This window comes from Limanda limanda, chromosome 5 (genome assembly GCF_963576545.1).
Source record: "Limanda limanda chromosome 5, fLimLim1.1, whole genome shotgun sequence".
NCBI classification, from domain to species: Eukaryota; Metazoa; Chordata; class Actinopteri; order Pleuronectiformes; family Pleuronectidae; genus Limanda; species Limanda limanda.
Window position 1 is genome coordinate 13,086,719 of NC_083640.1, and position 22,745 is coordinate 13,109,463.

Consider the following 22,745-nt stretch of genomic DNA (forward strand, 5'->3'; position numbering starts at 1 on the left):
TCCAATTTAAAGACGTTTTGCTTTTTTAATCAGTGATCTTTTCTAGTCGTCTTTAAAACGACCATCCAGAGCCCACATTAAATCAAATACATCTTTTGCCTTCACATCCTGACATCCTGGCAGACATGTTATCCAATATGGGACTTTCTTTCCCCTGAAGTCGTCGTCTCAGGCAGAGCTGCCTCATAACAAGCTCCACCAGTTCAGGTCCAAGCTAAAGTTTTCTAACCTGAGCTGAACCATCTATACCTTGTTTTTCTTCCGAGCCTCTGTAACATATTGTCACAATTACCTGGAGCTACATGAAGCCTTAGAAGAAAGTTTCCATGCTTACTGGAACTAATTTCACACTGATTATCAGTTCCCTAAACAATTTCACTGTGGTGCCTGCAGGCAATATTTGAGCCTTACTTTTATTAACTAGGAAATAATACAACACGTATTGAAAAGTCCAGCAGATATGTTAAGAGAAGCTGTCTGCAATTATATTTTTAAAAATCTGTAAGATCCTGGGGCTGATGTTTTATTATTTGATTTAGAGCCGACTGATTAATTGATATTATGACGTTTGATATGAGGCTCAGTATATTGGTCAATATGAAAACTTTTATTTTTCAGAAAAGATGTGATTTATATTATATATATTTGGTTGTATTTTCCTTTTATTTCTTTTAAATCAAAAATGTTTATAGTTAAACTTTAAAAAAAATCAAGCCTAAATTACATTTGTTTGCCAGATATGTTTAATAAATATTTGGTAATCATTACCTTTTTTTATTTGAAAAGGGACAATGTATATTCATGTATATTAATCAACATTCATACAAAAGTAAATAGCTGAAAGTGACAAACAATGATACAGTTTTAACAAAGGCATCATTATGAGTGATTTACGGCAGGTCGATTCGTATAAGTATAGTCCTAGAAAAATATCAGCTGCTTGTCAAGACACCATTTCTTAATACTGTTGGTACCAGAAGTTTTTTACTCCCTGACATCGGCCCAAAGAGTCTGACGAGCTCTAAAGTGGTTATAGTTTAGCATAATCCCGTGCAAAACTGTTTGTGTGCTTGTCTGTATTTAAGCAGTGTAAAGACAGAGAGGACAGAGACAACCTAGAAACAGAGACTCTGTTGGCTCCAAGCATTGTGGGTAACAAGCTGATTCCAACCAGTTGAGAACCAATGGGGGCTGGGGAGACCCCCAGTCTGTTTCCAGGGAAACAGAGGCTCTCTGCCTCATCCTCCCTCCGTCTTTCTCTCCCTCTCCCTCTCTCTCTCTCTCTTGCACACTCTCCCATGTTCCTTCTTGGCAGTGTTGAGGAGGAGGGAGATGTGGAGGTGACTCACTGTAACATCATTGCCATGGCAATGAAGAGTAAGCTGAGTGAAGGTGGATGGAAGGGAGAAGCAGAGGAGGGATTTCCATATAGGTTGAGCAGTGATGGAAATGATTGTCGTGTTCTGTAACAGAAAAACTAAACGAGGGACATTTCAGTGACTGTGAACGCTGAGCTGCTGCTTAAAGCCTGTTCTACATCTCTGACTTTCTTTGGAAAAACATTACAATCACTTGTTCTGTTCCTTCTGCTTTTTCCCCGTCACTCTCTTCACAGCTTCATCACCGCTGTTCACATCAGTATTTTCCCTCCTCTTCATCACTCTCGGTCCCCGCTCTCTGTCATACTACATTCCTCTTTAGTCTCTTATCGTCTTCCTTCCTCCTTCGCTGGCCTGTTGCGAGCTCAGCCCTCTGGTCTCGGAGGAATGTGTTTTCCAGTGGCCTGTTGCGCTGAGTCATGTCACATGCGTGTTTGGACACGCCGAGGCGGAGTGTTTACGTGATGTTAACATATGCACGCCTTGCTGCTCCGCAGTGGGCCGGGGCAAAGAGGAGGGTGTGGTGCAGAGTGGAGGAGAGAGGTTAACTGAGGGCAGGGAGAGACACAAGGGTGTTGGAACAAGAACAAGCTCAAACACAGTTGTATATGATACAGGAGAGTCATTTCTAGCTTGACTGCAGTTATTATTATTGATTATGAAGATACAGGGGCTGAAGCATATTTACGTGTCTGTCAGAGTAAAAGTGCCACATCAGCATCACCCAGAAAGCTTCAAGAATATTTCTGGTTAAGTCAATTTTTGCACATTGGACTCTGTCTACTTTAAAGTGATGCTGCTGTAAACTCAATTGCACAGTGATGACATGCATTATGCTGGTTTTAAAATCACATTTATTACCAAAGTCATCAAATAAAAATATCTACATTTATTTGTTGAACGTGGCTCATAATGTTGCTCAGTGTTTCAAACTGTCTTGGACCTTGCAGCACCAACGCTTACGAAGAATTCACGGTTTCGGACGTCTCTGTTTCATAAGATTTATACTTATTTCAAGAAGTACACAGCCTCTATTCAAAGGTGGGCAGCCTCTCTCCACCATCGACTGCTCGTAGGTGGGAATCTGGGAAGTTATGCTCATTTTCAAATCCAAGCTGAAACTAAACCCTTAATCTACCATGCAGACATGTCCCTCATCTCCTGCTCTTTCATGTCCTCAGAGACAGTGGCTTCTGCCTTGGCTGAGTCTGAGTCGTCTCTCAGCTAGACAACCAGAATAACTTTGCGTTAGCTGGCTTATTGGTTTGACAAATGTTTACATGTGTGTCTAAGACGTCTGTGGAGGTGGGTATGTGACGTTTCTTAGCCCCGCCTCCCAGCACTGCACTCAAAAGGTATTTCTTGAATTGAAGTCGAGACACCTCAGCCAAAACCTGTGGGGTATTTCCTGACCCATTTAGGAGGAAAGTTATGGAACTGGGACTACGGAGGCAGAGCAGCATGGCAGAGAGAGAAGTGCTGACACAATCAGACTGGCACGTTTTCTCTCTGACCCCAACTAACCCCCCTGTATTTTTTCTGCTGTTGTACCCACCCATATCCCTTATCTGTCTCTCACTCCTGCCACTGGGCCTCCAGCACCAGCAGGAGATAAGACACTGAAAGTGACTTCACGCAGTTTGTTCCAGTGAGCTTGGATTGTTGCGTTTTTGTGTCTAATTCCAATCTCCTGTTTAATTGCTGCAGTTGCAAAATAAAAGCATCACTATTCAGTGTTAAAGATTAAGAAAACGTCTGGATTTCAGGTGGATCGATATTCTCAATCAGTATTCAATAGTCTATTCTATCTCGTATCGATCTTGGAGATGGAAAATACCGCGATATATTCTCATCCTCATTTTAAGCTGGGGTTTTTAAATCTTCCTCCGTGTCTCTCGACCCTCTCGGCTACTCAGTGTTCAGTCCGTCTCCCTTATCTGCCCGGGTGTCGGTGAATTACGTGACATGGAAGTTTGTCTCCCGTAGCACAGGCAGTTTCATTTACAGCTCTGTACGTGTATCTGACAGTGCCTCAGCTCACTGCTCCACATCTCATAGTATAGAGCTGCAGAGATGTCTACAGGGGTCGATAATGACATCAGCGATTAAGGAAATGCGTGCATGGACCCCCACCCCCTCTGCAGCTGATATCTCCCTAACTGTAATCACCGGGTGAGGCCAAGTAGATTAATGTAGTGCTTCCACCTGGTCATGCAACGTTGCAGGTGATTACCAGGTAACATGGCAATGGTGCTGTATAGGATATTGTGATAAGGACTGAAAAGATTGAAAACTTTATTGGTTGACACTAATGTCTTCAATGTTTGACCCTGACTTGCTCCATCTTACCACATGGAAATCACCATGTTCTCGGAGCTCAGCAGGATAGTATTGAGCTACAGCTTGTTTTTGTCAACAGTGAAAAGATCAACACTAAAAATACTGTCTCCCTTACACTCTCTGAACATCCTACCTTCTCTGTGGCCTTCAGGTCTAAGCCCAGTGCTTTATAGTGATTTGTCTTAAAGACAATAAACGTTAACTATGGGTGATGTTCACTTGCAGTTTTAAAAATATCTTGGTAATTACATAAAACAGCCGATCAAACAAAAGGTCCCTACGCAGACTTGTTAGTAAGATTTATTCATTCCTAAACGAGAACTAAATGATTTGGCTTCACTTTTGGGCGCTGTCATATCGTCCAACTTTATATACAGTCTTTGTTTTTCACACGCAATGTTGACATTAACAAATATAGTCAATATTTACACTCTTGTTGAGTAGACCAAACCAACAAAATCAAGACCCAGCTTGAAAGAAAGTAGAATTTCAGCCAGAGCAACCCGTTGCCGAACACCAGAGATGTGAAGTTCACACGGAGAGTGTTTTTTCCACCTGCTGCAGTGTCGGTGTAGCATATGGTGTGTTTTGGTTAAGATCTGAGCTTTGAGTGCCAGAGGGCGATTTTAAGCCTATCTGCCTTGAAATTAAAAAGTGAGTCTGGCTCAGGATTGGACAGTGGTGCTTGTTGATCCGTCTGTGGTCGCCACGGGAGACTTTGAATAATACATGTTCAAAAGCATCGCACACCAATTCTAATCTGTGCTGCTAAAACACACGTCTTCTCTTTTACTGTCTTCCCTGGTGTCTTCTTACTTTAAGTTCTTAGCACATAGACGTAAACATGTTGTTGACAGTGACTTACAGACAGCAAAGTTTGAGTGTGTGCATATACACTAAGTCTAAGTCAGAAATGCAAGTACAAACCTATGTGTGTGCGTGTGTGTGTGTTCAGGAAGTGGACTAATGGCATTTGAGAGGATGGAGGGAGCTGGAAAGAGGGAGAGGGAGGAGGAGCAGTTCCTTCCTGTGTGGTGTGTCATTTGTAGATCCTGTTGTTCAGCGGGCGGCCCTGAGACTCAGTGGTAACCCCTTCAAAGCCCCCCACTGGCCCCCACTGGCCCCACCCAACAGCTATGTGAATTGTGAAGACACCTAGAATAAAAAATGAACTTGAAATTTGTGAACTTGCATTTTTACATTTCTGTACCAGTGCTCTCGCCTCTTTGTCCTTCTGACAAAGAGGTTTTCACATTTTAGTGAAAACCTCAGAGAAAAGATGTTTTTTATGGCCCAAGTTCCACCATAAACTCATGTTAGAACTGAAACACTTGAATTATCAACATCTCTTGATGATACAATATTTCACTTTATAGTCATGAGTATAAAACTGTCAAACATTCTGTGGTCCAGTTTACAAATGAAAGGATCTTTTCTAACTTTTACATCTCAGTAAACCCTTGGACGGTTCTACTGTTCTAGGTGAAACACTGCCTGTTCATTTTTAATAAATACAAATAATAATCGTTTATACTAATGCATTTGTTAGGGACACATTTTTAACTAGAGGATAAATATTAGAGCTGTCAAACGATTAAAATATTTAATCGCGATTAATCGCATTTTGTCATAGTTAACTCGCGATTAATCGCAATTAATCGCAAATTTGTATCTATTCTGAATGTTCCTTCATTTATTATTTTTCCATAATTTTACTTTCGTTTTAATGCTCTTATCAACATGGAAAAGTGGATTGGCTTGCTTTATGCAAATGTTTTATATTATTGAAAAACAACATTGCTTAACAGGGCGGTACAAAATAAAATTATAAAGTGCACATTTCAGGTAAACAAGGACTCAGCCTATAGTGCAGTTAAACCATGGCTTAATATTTTCTTTTTTTCAAGTTTGCTGTGAACATAGCAGTCAGTCCTCTTATTTCAGAAACAATGAACCATAACAGTTAGGTTACCAATAAAAGGTAAGCCTACTACTTCTTTGCTTTAAGCTAGCTACTCAAACAGACAAGCAACAAATAACAAACAAACAAAATACACAGGCAGGTGTCGGCCTACTTTGAAATAAATGAAACACAGAACTTTGTAGGGCTATTTGAGTCCTCCCCATATTTGTGGAAAATGTATGAAATAAGAAGTACCCTATTTTTAAATAAATAAAAACATATAGCTGCAGCCTAATAGTGTGACGGACTGGGTTTATGTTTATGTTTGGTTTTGAGTTATGCTCAGTAAAACACTGTTGAAGGAGCGCTCTGATGTCTGACGGTCATGAAGGGGTCTGGGTGGGACATGTGACTGTTTGGACCAATAGGATGGGGGGATCGGGGATCAATGAGGAAGTGAAGTGTTGATGTCTGCGAGAGACGGAGTAACAGCGAGAGGTGCACATGTTCGTGTAGAGGAAAATACCAGTTACTAAACCACGAAGAAGTTCCGTGTCCTGTGGGACGCTACAATAGCTTTAAAATATATATTTTAGGTGGCGAAATATTAAAACAAAAAGCGAGAGCAGGTCAGACTGGAGGCGAAACACAGATACTGAAGCTGCAGCTGCAGCTCTGCTTTAACTCGAGTTAAAAAAATTGACGGCGTTAAAATGGGTTTGCGTAACATGTTTGATACACAGCCAGTGTTTGTTTGTGAGGTCAATTCATTGTTAGCTCCACCACGGAGGTTATGTTATCACCCCCGTCCGCTGGTTTGTGGATTGATTTGTTTGTTTGCCAGCAGGATTACGCAACACACTATTGAACAGACTACTTAACTAAAGTAATTTTAGATTTGTTAGACAATCACACAGCTTTAAAACTGCAATGATATTCCACATTTTACGTATTGTTTTTGACAAGCTGGGAACAGGCTATCAAATCTAAAAGGAAGCCACTTGAAACTTTATATAAACGCACTCCTAAAGTTTTTGATCAGACTCCCACAAGCAGCTGTCAACTTTTAAATACACATTGACTTTTAAGTTGGGAAAAACCTTTTGTTTAGTTCACAGGATATTACACAACACCGCTCCGCCTCCACTGAAGACATTTGTTGTGTTAAGAGTATGGGCACTCAAGACTGAGAGGGGACTGTATCATTCCCACTCGAAAAAGTGCTTTTTGTCAGACAGCGTTCTGTGTCAAGGCATCTAAAGAATGGAATCTGCTGCCAGTGCGGATAAGAGAAGTAAATACTTATCGTTCTTTCACTCGTCAGCTGAAGAAATGCACATCAGACGACTGACTGCCTACTGACTTTTGCTGCCTGCCTGCAGTTTGTCTTTGTTGGTTTCTACTCGCTGTGCCTCATATGTTGTGTTGCTACATGTTGTTGTGCATTGTATATGTCTGAAAATTAGTCTGCATACAGTATATTGCTTGTATGTGTTGACTTATAACAAGTCATTTTATTTAAATTTTGGGTTACCATTTCAAAAACCAGGCCAGAACCAACAGATGAAAATTAGCCTGTTGAGCTAACTCTGGCTCATTTACAGTAATTTAGCTGTTGATTAATCAGCATCGTCCAAGTCGAATAAATACATGAAATGAAAAGGATGTGGACAAAGGATCATTCTGAGATTGGAAATTTTATTTGACACTGCATCGTGGATATTAAATAAATAAATGGGGCCTATCTAGAGGACTGATGTCTATGAGTGTGTGAAATTTGGTTCAGTTTGATTGAGGTTAAGGGGACTGTTGTGCCCTGCCAGAGGTTTGCGCTCTACTGAATGCCACTCTTGTTGTTTTTTTGTAATTTTTTCATGTTGACAGTCAGAAAGAATAAAGACTATTGCAGCGCTTTCCTTTGAGAGAGAGAGTTGATTTTTGTGAGAAGCAAGAGAGAGAGAGAAAGAGAGATAAACAGACAGTGAGAGAGGAGAAGATGGACACAGACAGCCTTTTGAGATTCCACTCACGCGTCTCTGAGGGTCTCTCAGTCTCTGAAGTACTGAATGAAAATGGCTTCTTGCCTTTTCGCACACACACGCACGCACACATGCACAATGTACGTATGCATACATTATGCACACACGTTAGCGGCGAAGACAATCAGTAAACATAAAGGCATTAAAGAGTTTGTGAGTTATCTCATTAAGTATTACTGAGCCCTTTAGTCTGATGGGATTAGTGTAGTGTGAATGCAATACGCCTAAAGTCTGATTAGGTTGCAAACTAGTGAAATTGCACAACATTTAAACGTCCGCACCTCCTTCAGCTCATTTCGTGTTTTCTCCAGGAGGGCACAGCATGTTTTTATTACTTTACATAAAATGTGTTCTGCGCAATTTTCTTCTTGTTCTTAATGAGTCAACTCTCTGTTCAGCACTCGTTCCACAGTCATGTAAAGCCGAGCATGCTGGGTAAGGCAGCGGCGTTGTTGTACATCAGTCAAGTGCGTCATGTCTGGAGCACGTTGGTGACAGAAGTTTGGCCGAGGTTTTCTTACTCACTGTTTTAGTCCTCACCCGTCTAAACCTGCACTCATAACTTCACGTCAATCTCACAGGACGTCATTTTGATAATGTTTGATTCACCTACTGCAAATTTTGACCATTTCTCTGTTTTTTTTACCTCCAGCAAAGAGCTCATGTTGTCACCTCTCTGTGGTTCGTTTCATGGTTTGTTCGTAAGCAAGATTACACAAAAACAACTTGACGGATATCCTAGAAACTCGGTGGAAGGATGCGATGTGGGTCAGGGAAGAGTTTAAGATTTAAATCTTGGTGTGGATCAGGATCAAAGAAGGGATCCAGGACTTTTTCACATTGCAAGATTATTCAACATTTTCCTTGGTAGTGAATTTAAATGTGGTTTTATATGGAGACTGTTTGGTCTTGATGGATGTATATGCTCTACTGAAAACCATTTAAGTTTGTTTGTTGGTCTGTGTCTTTGGAGGGATGTGACACAGGCCAAGTAGGAACCCATTAAGTGTTGCTGTGGATCTCTATGAAGGGGCACATTCAGGAATATATTTTTTTACTTTATTTATCATTGTGATATCCAATGTTTTTTTTGTTGTTTGTTTTGCTTTACCAACGAAAATGTTGCGCACAGACTCTATCAACAAAAATATGAATCTTTAGTCCACATGGGAAAAGAGACTAATTTGTCTTCATTCGTTTTTAAAACCTGGAAATCAGGATCCACTTTTCCTTTTTACCTTGGTTTACCCCCTTAATTCTGTCCTCATGGAGGATGTCAGCGATGTTGTCTTGTGTTGTACTGTTGTCTCGATGTGTAAGTCTCGATGTAGCGGTCTCCTGTTGGTTTGAATAATTCATGCAGACCAATGAGTTATCCAGGAGATGCAAGTGTTCATCTGAGGACAAGCTGTGGCTGTTCCACTGTCTCAGGTTTCATCACAAACACCTCGTGGTCACAACACCAGTGACTGTGACTAAATGGATCACAGCGCACATCGAGCCACTAAGAGCAAAATGTTCAACAAGTCAGTGACTCGTAGACAGACAGATTGATCGTCTGTTTTCAAACTCTTACAGCTGAATGAAGTCTCTCGCAGTCTCTGTAAAGACGACAGCGGCGAATCAAGGGAGACAAACTCTGAAACAGACTAAATAAGAGAAATTAAATTTTTCTCAAAATGAAAAACGCAGCCAGCTCCTTTAGGTCAAGTGCAATATTGAAAAATAAATTGTATTTATATGACACATGTCAATAAAAGCTGGTAAAAGTATGTTTATCAGGTCCTCCAGTATAAAGTAATGAAAATAATTATAATGATAAACTCTGTAAATATTAGCAGAAGTACTTACTTTTGTTTAAACTTGTGTGCCAAGACTCATTGAAAAGTCAGTGTTGACAGTTACTTTCTCACCATGAGGTACAGTACACTGATACTGTGAGTTAATCTGTAAATCCTTCAGATCAGCATCTCATTGCTCCTTCCCTCGGCCTTGTCAGGAAAGTGTAAACACTGGTGTGTGAGAAGTGTAAATGATAGACTCCTCATTAACTGTGTGTGTGTGTGTGTGTGTGTGTGTGTGTGTGTGTGGGTGTGTGTTTGTGGGTGTGTGTGTGTGTGTGTCTCATATTTGCAAAGGTTAAGTGCTGGAATATGCTGAGCTCGGCTGTGAATCAGTATCTAAACAGAGGCGGTCGACAGGAACGTACCGAGTCAAATTCAGAGTAACACACAGTAAACATTCCCTTCCTGGTTACCACACTGTTGTGGCTAATATGAGGTAATTGCTTCACATTGATGTGGTCACATTTCATCAGGGGAAGCTCTGCAGTCTCACTGTTAACACTATTATCAACAGACAGCATTGACTGTGTAGTTTGGTACAGTAAAGGTCTCCGTACATCAGCGTGTTTAATTTAACGGCCATCGACAGTTATGCAAATAAGCCGTTACCAATCAAATTAACATTAAATGTCATTTAAATCATTATCTTTAAAAAAGGTCCTAATGTTTACGTTTATATTGGATGATACTGCTTACAGCACATCTTGGCTTCTCAGAGGTTCCCTGCCTAGCCACAGAAACCCGCAAAGCTAGTTTTTGCCCTTTGTTTTGGCTCAAATTAAATCTTAAATCTTATTCGTAATACATAGCCCAATATATTGTAAGCACTTTACACTCTGGGGTGAGACCCAAGAATCAAAAAGGACTGAAGTAGATGTTTTGAATCTAATGAGAAACAACTTGTAAATTGGCTGCTGGTAGGTTTTGTTTCCTTCAAACAGAGCCCATCCAGCTGTTTCCTCTTTTCCGGTCTTTGTGCTAAGCTAAGCTAACCAGCCTCTGGCACAAAATTTATTTTTTCGGGGAGTTACTTGGGAGGCTCTCTTAAAATGATTAACTTCTGGAGCTGATCGGTCAAAGGTCAAGAAGAATATGGCTCGAAAAAGATTTTAAAAAAGAAGCAAATAAGAGGGATCGGGAGAAAATCTAAAGCTTGTGTTGATCAGAGAATTATTCCCAATAATGTGATATCATATGATAAATATTGAGTAAATGTGAGGGTGAATTGTTGTTTGTCTCTAAATAACAACGCCATGATGGACTGGCGACCTGTCCTGCAACGTCTCGCTCAGGTCAGATTGGCTCCTGTTCCCCTATATAGATAATGAAATGAAATGACAGAGTAGTTGATTGGTGTATACAACCTCTCAGGACATGTATCTCCCCTCTGATGCTTCTCCTCAGTCATTTGAGTCTATGTGAGTTATTATTGTTGGCGGTGATGTTTTTGTTTACCGTATAGATGAGGAGCGGTGCTGGTTTGGGGGCAGGGAGATATCCTTGTGCTGCTTATTTATTTATTTGTGTATTTATTTATTTTCTTGTTGCTGTATTTGGAAAAAGCTGCTTTGTCAGCAGGTCAGGTAGATTCTTTTTTTTTTCTTCCCCAGTTCTCATTTTTCTCCCACACAAACAAACATTAAGAGCACTCACACACACTCACTGACACATGCACACACAGATACACACACATGCACACACATGCACACTCATAATCTTAGCTTTGTCCTCTTTTCTCCTCTTTCCCTCCTTCCTCTCTCTCCCCCTTCTCTCGCTCCCTCTCTCTCTCCGTGGGCATGGAGGCAAACTCAGCAGACCTCCAGGCTGCTGTGGAGTAAAAGCATTCTGGGTAATCCAGGTTGCGAGACGGAAGAGGGAAAGAAAGGGGGAAAAAACTCACAAAACACACTTGATGCTGTGCACAGTGTTGTACACCACAAACACACGCACACAAACACACACACACACACACAAGCCAAATCCAGTCTCACACCACTGAACCATGGAGATACAATATCCATCTGTGTCCATCTGCACATTCATCTGCTGAGACAAACACAGACTCTTTTTGCAGCAGAATGTGGAGTCAAAAATCTGCAAAGCATCCAGTTCGTCTTTTGCCAAACGTTAACGATCGAGAGATATGAAGGAGAACGAGGGAGGATGAGGGAACAGTGGAGGTGGAGGTGGTGGTGGTGATGGTGGAGCAGGGGAGGATGCAGGAGCGTCGTCGGTCCGCTTTTATCTCGGCGCTTATTAAACCTTGTTCCTGTCTGACCTAAAAAGTCAGCTGGCGGAAACTTCAGAGACTGTGGGTGAATATCGCTGGAGTCTTCACACCCAGCCCGATGCCATCAGAGAAGTAGAACAGAGAGTGGGCAGAGGCTGAATAAAATACTCACACACCCAGGCAGCAAGCTGGCTTTATGTGCTCGCATTCACAGATTATCATATATATGGATCCACACTCTCCCACACCGCATGTCGCTAGCTGCTCTTTATTCCTGATGAGGATGAGGAAGAGGCCGACACTGGGTGGTAGCTCTGGGCTAGTCAGGAGCACAATGCCACAGGAAGCAGACAGAGGCAGCGCTGAAATGTGCCAGTGCCGCCCGTCTGGGAAAAGCACAACAAAAAACACAAGGTACAAAAATAAACCTGGGCCGCAGCATGGCAGGGCATCTGCAGTAACAGGAAACATCCCGCTGAGGGGGAGACGGAGAGAGAGAGACAGGGGAAGAACTTTGGATTGCTTTTTTTGTTTGTTTGTTTTTATGGCTCTTGTGTTGTTTCACTGGTGGCAACCTCATTAGAGCTTTTGTAAGTTAAAGCAGACGGGAAGTGAAAGGGAAGTAAAAAAAAGCTACAATGCAGTCTAAAAATATAGTTAGAAATAAAGTCCTGCATTGAAAATGTCAAATAAAATCCTGTAACATAATTAGAAAAATGTAGTCAAAGTATCAGAAGTAAAACTAGGCCATTCAAACTGCAGAAAATGTCGAATATGAAATACGAATTGATATCACTGGATCTTGATTACTGTATTTATGTATAGGTACCATTTTACTCTGTTTGGTGGTTTAATCCTTAACTGTGCATCGTGATGTAAGTGGCATCAAATGAAAATACTCAATTACCTAAATGCATAATGGCCTATTGGAATTGTGATGGTAAGTGTCAAGTGTGTGTGTTTGTGTCTCCTGCCTTCAGAGCGCTGCAGCAGCTCCCAGCCCAGTCCTCGGCAACCTCCCCCCAGGAGAGGGCATGCCAGTGGGACCAGTCCCTCCAGGATTCTTCCAGGTATACGGTGCACACACACACACAAACACACACAAAGACGCACAAACTCACATTCTTGTAGTTACATCTGAGTGAGAATACACATTGGAATTATTTATTCCCTTTAACCATCATGCTTAAATGCCTAACCCCTAAACCCTTTGTCTAGATCTCACCCGATCCTAATTCTAAGCCTAACCCTTAAACCAAATCTGAACCCTCAAATAGTCCAATTACAAAGTGAGGAGCGACTGAAATGTCCCCAATTTCCCAATATGTCCTCACTCAAAGTTTTATGCTCAAAATGGTTCTCGCAAAGATAAGGAAATCATCACACACTCACATAGAGAGAGACATAGATAATTTTTGGGTTCTTTAGAACACACAGTTAAATAATAAAAGAGCCACTTGGTAAACTATGGCCATGTGCACCTAAGTGTGTTTCCTTAATCTGTGAGAGAGGGGGAAATATCCACATGTGTCTTTGTCCCAGATCATGTCTGTTCTCCGTCAGAAAGACTCTGCCAGTTGCACATTGATTGGCCGTCATTATCTGTGATAGTGTCTGACGTGAAGATCAATAGCCTTCATGCACATTTCTCAGCTCCGCTTTCAAAAAATTCTGAGAAATGGATCTGAACAGCGTTTTCCATCTCTGTCTGTAGATCAATTGAAAAATAAGGTCCTGTCAAAACCAATTAGTCCTTCAAATACGACAGTTTCGTCATTCAGGTTTTAGGAAATTCATTCATTATAGCAGAAGTTTCTGATTAACTGGACTCAGACGTTTTTTGCATCCTCCATCCATCCATCCGTCCTTCCATCCATCGCTTCATCCTCCATCCTTCCATCCATCCATCCATTCATCCAACCATCCATCCATTAGCTATACTGCCTATCGTTTTGAGGGTCACTGCAGCCAATCCCAGCTGACAGTGGGCAAGGGGAGAAGGGGGGTTGTTAACACTGGACAAGTTGTTATTTATATGAGTTTTTCATTTATAATCATAATCATAAATATAACATATATAGTGTAGTTGAATATGTGTGTTGCTCGTTTCTGTTTTCATTTGAACGGATCTTCAGCACAGCAGGGAATAAGAAGTTAGTTTATTAAAGAGACAACCTCGGTCATAACAGGTGGACCATTGCTCTCTAGTGGCCAGCTGCAGTACTGCCTCGCCAACACTGAAGACTGACTCCTCTCACCTCAGTGGAATCAGTCAGCAGACATGGCTACAGCGTTGCTACCGTCTGTGGCGAGAACAAGTGAAAACACACTCACAGCTGCAAAAGAGCTTCTCACACATGCTTCCAGATTACACACACACACACACACACACACACACACACACACACACACACACACAGACTGGCATCATGATTAACAAACCTCGTCCTTTACTCCCCTCGCTCTTTTTCCACACACAGTAAACGCTATCCAATGAAAATGTGGTCGTCGTCCCCACTCTCCTGTCATGGGATTGTTGTGCAAGGAAAATGAGCCCAAACCCAACAGACAACATGTAGCTCTGGTTGGTTTCCTGTTTTTGGAGAGTGAGAGAAATGTCCCTGCAGTGCTCAGTTTGTACAAGCCCTGTGAAAGAAAGATTTATAAAAAGGGTTTATGTGGTTTGGCGACACAGGATTTATTGCCAAGTTTAGTAGTGTTTACTCTAGGTTTTATTATGTTGTATATATTTAGATTTGTCCTTAAAAATCTCTGTGTTGTTGTTATAGTCTCAACATGGGCATGACTCCCCTCACTGCACCCTTGTGATGCCCCAGCTTGAGTGAATGTCCTGCACATGATGTGTTTATAACTCCTGCATGTTTTTTTTATAGCCTTTTATGTCACCTCGGTACCCCGGAGGACCCAGACCACCCCTCAGATTACCCAATCAGGTAAGAGCCCCACTGACACCTGCTGGCAGCAGAAAGAACTGCAGACTGTAGAAAGTGTCAGTATGTGTGCTAAGTGATGACATTGTTGGTGAAGGACCCTCTTTCCTCTGTAGGGACTTGGAGGAGTCCCAGGTCAGCCGATGTTACCCAGTGGAATGGACCCCTCAAGACAGCAAGGTAAACCTATAGTCCTTAACCCTGGACTACAGGTATGGCTGGTTGTGTTTGCTGCTGACTGTTGATGTTCTGTGTTTCAGGACATCCCAGTATGGGAGGGCCGATGCAGCGGATGACTCCACCCAGAGGCATGGTACCGCTCGGGCCTCAGGTACGGAGCCACATGATTCACAGGGATATTTACAAAAACTGTTCCTGATAATCCGTCCAGATCTCACACTGTTTATAAAGATTGATGACATGGCGGCTCCCCAAAAGTCAAAAATACATGTCAAATACTTTTTAATTAAAGATGATTCCTGTCATTTACGGTGGTTCACACTGATGTTAGTTCAAGTGTTAATTTCTCCAGTAAGTCTGGTTTGAATGAGTTATTTTGAAGATATAAAAATTTCATGAAACTTCATGATTGACAGCTGAGACTGATTCCCAATGATGTCATGGGCAAAGATGTCAGCGTTTGTATTCCAGATACTTTGGCTTCATTTCTGGATGGCGGGAAGAAGTGGAGACATGTCGTCCATCTTTATATACAGCCCAAGGTTCAGATACACATATAACTACAGATGTTTTTTTTATTTGTTTGATTTGTTTTAGAGTTATGGAAGTGGAATGAGACCCCCACTGAACGCCCTGGTTGGTCCTGGGATGCCTGGCATGAACATGTGAGTGGAATCCACACGATGTCATCCACATAGAAAGAGAGGGTGAAGCAAACAGAGTAACTAACTCAAGGCTTCATCAAATTTCCTTTTTCACCTCCATTTATCTCTTAAGATCTAAATGATCCAACCCCCAATGTATATCACTCCGACGCAAGACAGCTTTATTTATAAAACAAATTTAATACAGGTAAATTCAAAGTGTGGTATAGAAACATTTAAAACAACAAAGACAAATTTAAGACGAAAAGCACAATTCAAAATAAGTTAAAAAAAGCAAAGGAAAAGAGGTAAAGAGATTAAACAGGGTAAACAAACAAATAAAAATGATCTGTAGAAGACTTAAAAAATGTTTTAAAGCAGTAACATAGTATTAAAAAAAGAAATGAAATGAAATAAATTGATGAAATGGCTTTAGATTGTCTTACATAGTATAAAGGCACTCGTGAAGAAAAAGGCTCTCAGTGAGGATTCACAAGCTGCAGTAGATGGGGAACACACATCCTTACTCGTCTTTACTCTATGATCCTGGTTGTTGGAGCTGAGAGGCCACTTTCCTCCATTTTGTCTTATTTTGATGTGCTTCTGTTTTCTTCTTCTCGTTGTTGTTCCCATCACCTCTCTCTGGCACTGGGAGACTTTGTTGTTGCCAACTCTGACCAAATGAATTAGAAACGACAAAGCTTGCCAAAGGCAGAAAGTCTAAGTGTGTGTGTGTGTGTGTGTGTGTGTGTGTGTGTGTGTGTGTGTGTGTGTGTGTGTGTGTGTGTGTGTGTGTGTGTGTGTGTGTGTGTGTGTGTGTGTGTGTGTGTGCGTGTGCGTGTGCGTTCAGGGGACCTGGTGGGGGAAGACCTTGGCCTAATCCTCCAAACTCCAATTCGGTAAGTGCTCTAACAAAGACACCTCAGTTTAAAGTTATTTCATTTCTTTAATGATTTATCCTTCTGCATTTTTCTAGACCCCATACTCTTCTGCATCTCCAGGAAGTTATGTGGTATGTGCTGTGTGTTTGAGTTTATTAACTACGTTTCTCTGCATGTAAGCTGTTATTCATGGGTTTATTAATGAATCTTATGGAAAACAAACCTGTAATTTCAGGGACCTCCAGGAGGCGGAGGGCCACCTGGGACCCCAATAATGCCAAGTCCAGCAGGCAAGCTCTGTGTATGCATGTGTGCATTAGTGTGTATATACAATGATTTGCTCTTCTATCATCTTATTGTTCCTACGTCTCTTATATCAGATTCAACCAACTCCGGCGACAACATGTACACTTTGATAAACACAGTCCCTCCAGGTGGAAACCGACCAAATGTGAGTCATACCCTTAATATATTACTGTGTGTGGGGGCGGATATTAGGACTGTTACTTTGTATTGTGGTCACATTTCTTACAGGTATATCACTGCCTCTCGTGTTTGTTTGTTGGCTTCAGTTCCCTATGGGAGCAGGTGGCGATGGCCCATTAGGGGGAATGGCTGGAATGGAACCTCATCACATGAACGGATCATTAGGTAACAGGAACAAGTTTCTTGTAGGTGTTGCACTGACACCATATCTCTGCTTCTATTTATTTATTTATGTTTTATATAAATTTATTTTATACAAAAAATCTATCACATGATAATGGCGATTTGCATTATTAAGATACTCATGTTCCCTCACAGGATCAGGTGATATGGACAGTCTGCCTAAGGTGAGAGAAGCTTTTTATTTATTTTGAACCTCCATTTTTGTAAATTGCACAGTGATTTTTGAGGCACAGTATTCTCATTAAGTCTCGTTTGAATTACCTTTGTAAAGAACTCGCCTGGTAACCTAAGTATGAGTAACCAGCCGGGGACCCCCAGGGAGGATGGAGAGATGGGAGGAAACTTCCTCAACCCTTTTCAGAATGAAAGTGTAAGTCAGTCGTCAGCTACTGTTCGGATTGATCATAGGGAGTTGATGGGTGGTGCTGCAGAGAACTTACATAAAATTTAACCAAAATTGTATTGAAAAACATTGCAGTGCTTTTAAAGAAGTGGGTGGCATTCTGGGAAATACACAATTAAAAATTCAATGTAACCCGTAAATCTTCATGCTAAATGTGAAGCTACAATTTGCAGCCAAACAGCTTAGCTTAACGACTGTTTATAAAGATGGAAGACATGAAAGGTCCCAAAAGGTAAAGCCAAAACTTTTCAGTCGCCACCTGGTGGCTGGCTGCAGTATCGCTCCTTAATCCTGCCTCAGTATAATTAGTTATTATGTTTATTTTAGCATACATATATTCATAAATTATGCACATTTCTCAATGTAATCTGTTATGTAATGATGCCAGAATTTGTTTCAGTATAAAGTCAATATTTTATTTCAACCTTATTATATCAACATATTAGCAGCAGCAGTTATCTGAGATGTTTATGTTATTGCGGGACGTATGAAGGAAGTGATAGATCGACGTAACAGGATTTTCCATATGGAATGTTTGCTGAGGGAAGTTCCCCAAAGCGACATTCCCTCAACAAGGAGCAGGAAGTAGAGATCACTGTTTATTTAAACTGTGGAGCAGTTTCCGATCTTTATGTTAACCACTGAGCAGCTGCTGCCTGTAGCTTCAAATTTAGCAGACAGACATGTGAGTTATAGCAATCATCTCATCTAACTCTCGACAAAAACTTAAACGTTAAACTTAAAAAGTTTTGCAAAAGCACCACCTATTTAGTTTAAACCCGTGTGTCCCCTGTTGATGTGGCCATATGCTGTAAAAACTCCAATAGGACATTATAATGCAATTAAGACATATACATGTCTACATACTATAACTATGTTCGGAATACTCCACATGTCCTAGTTCGATTATTGCTTATTCTGAGGTAGACCTTATTCGGGTTAATATTAGAATATTGGTATCCTCGTGAACGGAATCACAAGGATTCAAATACAAAACTGCTTTTCTCTCCCCCTCACACACACACACACACTTAGTGACACTTGACATTTGTCTCCGCAGTATTCTCCAAACATGACGATGAGTGTGTGAAGGTTTGGGCGGCGCCTCGATCACTCGCTCAGTGCGCTGGTGCAGTGAAAAGCAGAGAGACTGGATGTGACGTCATCTTGGCCAGTGACTCGTCCTCCACCACCATTGAACCAGTCTGGACAGTTGCCCACAGGGCTCCGTCCCTCTCCGCCCCCTCAACCCTACATCTCTTCCCCCATTCCTTCATTGGTTTCTGCTCACCTCTCCTCCTCCCTTGTTTGGTCTCCCCCTGTTCTACGTGGTGAACATTCATCAGTTCTCCCTCTGCAACCATGAGACTGTACAAAGGAACCAAACGGATGAAACCCCCCCGGAGGAGAACTCTTTGTATATTTGCAAACGATGTGACTGTGCACAATCACTCCAGTCACAGACAGGTGATTCTGCCTTTTGGAATCATGTCACGGAGTTCATGCTCAAAAACAAAATGGCCAGTATCCTATTTATGCTAAAGTTTAAATTTCCAAGGACTTAAAGAGATAGAGCCCCTGTTTTGATGACAGTAAAAATGGAATCTAAACTTGTTGTCACATCTTTTGTCTTTACGTGAGAAATCACTTGGTGGCGGAGAATCGAGAGACATCACAATCATATTAACATGCGATTTTAATCGACATAGATATTTGTAGAGTCAACTTTTGGGGCTTTCTAAAATTGTGTTTTATGTTTTATAAAATGGGTTTCATGATTATTTTTTAATTTTCCGTCACAAACTTTGCAGCCACAAATGTGAAAAATGCAAAATCCTTCCCTCTGTCTCACCTCTGTTATATTTCCAAGGTCTGATGAGGAACATGAGTGCAGGGCAATGTTAGCGACTTTCAGACTTAAAACATAAATCACACAAAGGCCTCCTCACAACTTGAAATATCTTTCTGCATTGAACAGCTACAGAGAAAACTGAGCTTTGTTCAAGGCTTAAAGTGAGAATACGGGACTTTTGAGCTGTAGCCACTGATGTCACAAGTTGTGGCGGAATGGTAAATTATAATAATGATGATAAAACATATTGCAACAACAAAAGTGGAGTAACACTGTAAAGTCCATGAAGTGGCTTGGTAATGTCCGTCATAGCATTATAGAAATTTCTAGTTCAAGTTTGTAACCTTAGCTAACATATAGCAAACCAAAAAGCTATTGGTCAAACTAGAAGCAAATCCTCTGAGGGATTACAAAGAAGTTACAAATTCCTTTCTGCCATTAGTTTCCTCTATCGCTGTTTCCGTAACATTACTTCTTATTTTACGGGACTGGCTCCTCCCACCTTGAGGACCAGCGGATCTCTTTTCATCTGGACTCCACCCTTCAACCTGTACAGCTTAGGAGACCCTTCCGGGGGACTGAGCGCCTGCTGCCATAGCTCCAGATCGTGTTCAGAAATATACACACATTCAAACTTGATAAGCACCGGGAGGCAACAGAAGAAATGTCCCTCAAACTTTTGAAATACCTCCCAGGTAACATTTCAGGCTTCTACAATGGCCAAAACGTTTTCTGGGAGGTAATTAGGGAAATATCTCTTAAGCAAAGACCCAGAATCATAATTTTAGCCTTTTAGTTGTGGCAAAACAGCCCCCATAAGATTAAATCAGAGCCATTGCTGCCATACTGCGGCTGACATCAAAGGCGATCTACTGGACAGATTCCAAAAGTTCTGCAAATACCATTCAGCACCCTTCAAACCAGATCAGCCCTAATGCCAACTGTCACTGCAGCAAAGAGGAAGAAGGTTTGAACAACAGATAAACGATAACTTCTAATACATTTTTGGGTTTGTTTGTTTGTTTAATGCAAGTGATCTTTGAGCATTGAGCAGACCACCCTTGTTGCAACTCAGACTTTTTTTTTCTGTTCACAGCACAACCACACAAACAAGTTTTTTTGTCTGATGTAAAGATGTTATCTAAGGTGAACAGATAGGGAAATATTAGTCAGGCTTTTGTTTGCTGAGGCCTCTCTTGACCTCCGGATCCAAATGATTGATCGGTTTACGTCACAGTTCAATGGACAGAAATTTTAAAACGACAGAAATCGAAGATAAACCGTAAAGATTTAAAACCATAAGACACAAGCTTCACTTCGGTCACCCATACTTTAGTGTCATCCGGAATAACTGTGATCTCAGAGGATTATGAGAGGATGGCTGGTACAGAGCTAAAATAAGCTTGTTTTTAATCAACGTTTTGAACTTTTTTCACTGCCCAGGATTGTATCATGTATAAAAGGTCAATATGCCTGTGAACATTCCCCTTTACCCTCCCCTACTGCAAAGTGTACAGCTCACAAATGTAGCTCCTCTGTCTTGTATGTGTATTTGATATTATTGTTATTATTTAAAGAAAAATCCGGAGAGTTATCGCAAAATGGAGTGATGGACTGATGATGCACCATCACGACTGAACTGCGACTTTTTTAAAAGAATATTATTATGTTGTTTTTTTCTGTTGTTGTTGTTGTTAGATTGAAGCCATAAGTGGGAGTACAAGAACATGCATTTGTAAATGGAATCATGTTTTCTGTTTTGTGGCAAAACGTGGGACTCCATTTGTGATGTGTTAAGTTTCTCTTTTTTATTCTTTATTATTGTGTTTTTGTAAATACAGAGAAGTATTTCATGGGTTTTGAATATGCTGGTATAAAGCTTCTCTTCCCTTAAGTGAAAGTATCAGCTCTTCATTGCGAGGACTGTGTGTGTGTGCCGGCATGAACACGACTGAATGACTGTGTTTGCCGATTAAGATCTGTTGCTTAGACTCCTTTCTTTAGGTCCTGGTGTATGTGTAAGGTAATGGATTGTAAAAAAAAAAAAAGATGGATGACGCATTTTCACTGCCTTCCACCGTAGAAAAATGAAAATTATTCCAGATATGGACGCTGCCATCTTGGGCTGGTGACATCTTTTTCAGCCAGAGTGAAGCAGTGGTGTTGACATCGCACCACAGGGAACAGAGGGTGTAAAAAGAGAAGTAAACAAGACACTAGTGCATCTAACAAGGTTGTGGCATGACATCCGTGAAGGAGGGAAGGCAGACGAGGAGACACGGGTATGAACCATCCCTCGGTTATGCTGCTGTAGGAATTCCCATCATGCACTAAATCTCTCGATCTCTGCAGGTATCTCACCACTGCTGTTATCATTAATAGCCTCACTAGCTAAATGTCATTCTTCTTATTTTCACTATGACAGCCAGTGTGACTGAGCTTAACTATGATGGTTACGCTAAAGTTTCTGGTCTCTCTCTCCTCCCTCTCTCTTCTCTCGCCCCTTTTGAGAGGGAGTTTTTTCTCTCTATATTTGCTCAGTGAGGGAACTGTTGGGTTTCTCAATCATTTTTAAGGTTTGGCGCTTTACAAATAAAATAAAAGTGAATCGATACTTTAGGCTGCAGAGATTGAAAGAAGTAGGAAACAAAGACAAGGTGTGGTTTTCAAAATAAAACAGGAAATGAGCCACTAAACACAAGAAATGGCAAAAGGTAACTTATCAGAAGCTAAATATAGAAAAAAACAACCCCACAATATCTCTCTCTCTCTCTCTCTCTCTCTCTCTCTCTCTCTCTCTCTCTCTCTCTCTCTCTTTCTCTCCCATATAAATGTAGCATCCCCTCTGCTTGTCCAGTCCCTCCTGCAGGAGTCCAGCTGTCCTCTACTTGTTCCTGTGTCCTCTGCTGACCATGTCTGCTCACTTCTGTTTAGCTCTGCTGGCTCTCTGCTCTCTGACGGCTGCGTCTGATCCAGAATGTGCAGAGCTGATCAAACCTCTGGAGGAGCGAAGCCAGGTGCATCCATTGTCCTCAGGATTACTCTAGTTTGCCTGTTGGTGCTTTTACATGAAATAACACTAACATAGGATAACAATGATATATTTATTTTTTTACTGAGGTGTGTTCATGCTGAGCTGTATTCTCCAAATTCCAACATCTGGGGTTTGAGAGTTATAAACATCTGGAAGGTTTTAGGTCAAGCCAGTGTTTTATATTCCTTAAAGTTAGATGGTTAGATAATATTATGGGTTTTATTTTTGCACATCTTTGTCCTGTAGGTTTCTGGAAAATGGATTTTCCACGTTGGAACATCAGACAATGAAGAGTTTCTAAAGGAACTTAAAGATTTCAACAGCTCCCGGATAGAGCTTTCACCCATACCTGATAGTGACAATATGACCCTGCGCTGGATGGACAGAGTGTAAATG

The 22,745-nt window shown here is 41.2% G+C and overlaps 1 protein-coding gene across 1 annotated transcript in view; it reads left to right on the forward strand.

Moving 5' to 3' along the window:
- Nucleotides 1-21,209, forward strand: part of LOC133002032 (single-stranded DNA-binding protein 2) — a 55,042-nt gene extending 33,833 nt beyond the window's left edge. Inside the window, exons 5-17 of the mRNA XM_061071763.1 lie at nt 12,716-12,805; nt 14,630-14,689; nt 14,803-14,866; nt 14,947-15,017; nt 15,464-15,531; nt 16,361-16,409; nt 16,487-16,522; nt 16,627-16,681; nt 16,772-16,842; nt 16,964-17,042; nt 17,196-17,224; nt 17,332-17,430; nt 18,524-21,209. Of these exons, the coding sequence (XP_060927746.1) occupies nt 12,716-12,805; nt 14,630-14,689; nt 14,803-14,866; nt 14,947-15,017; nt 15,464-15,531; nt 16,361-16,409; nt 16,487-16,522; nt 16,627-16,681; nt 16,772-16,842; nt 16,964-17,042; nt 17,196-17,224; nt 17,332-17,430; nt 18,524-18,553 (801 nt within the window). The 3' untranslated portion in view covers nt 18,554-21,209. The remainder of the gene's footprint in view (nt 1-12,715; nt 12,806-14,629; nt 14,690-14,802; nt 14,867-14,946; nt 15,018-15,463; nt 15,532-16,360; nt 16,410-16,486; nt 16,523-16,626; nt 16,682-16,771; nt 16,843-16,963; nt 17,043-17,195; nt 17,225-17,331; nt 17,431-18,523) is intronic.
- The last annotated feature ends 1,536 nt before the right edge of the window (nt 21,210-22,745 follow it).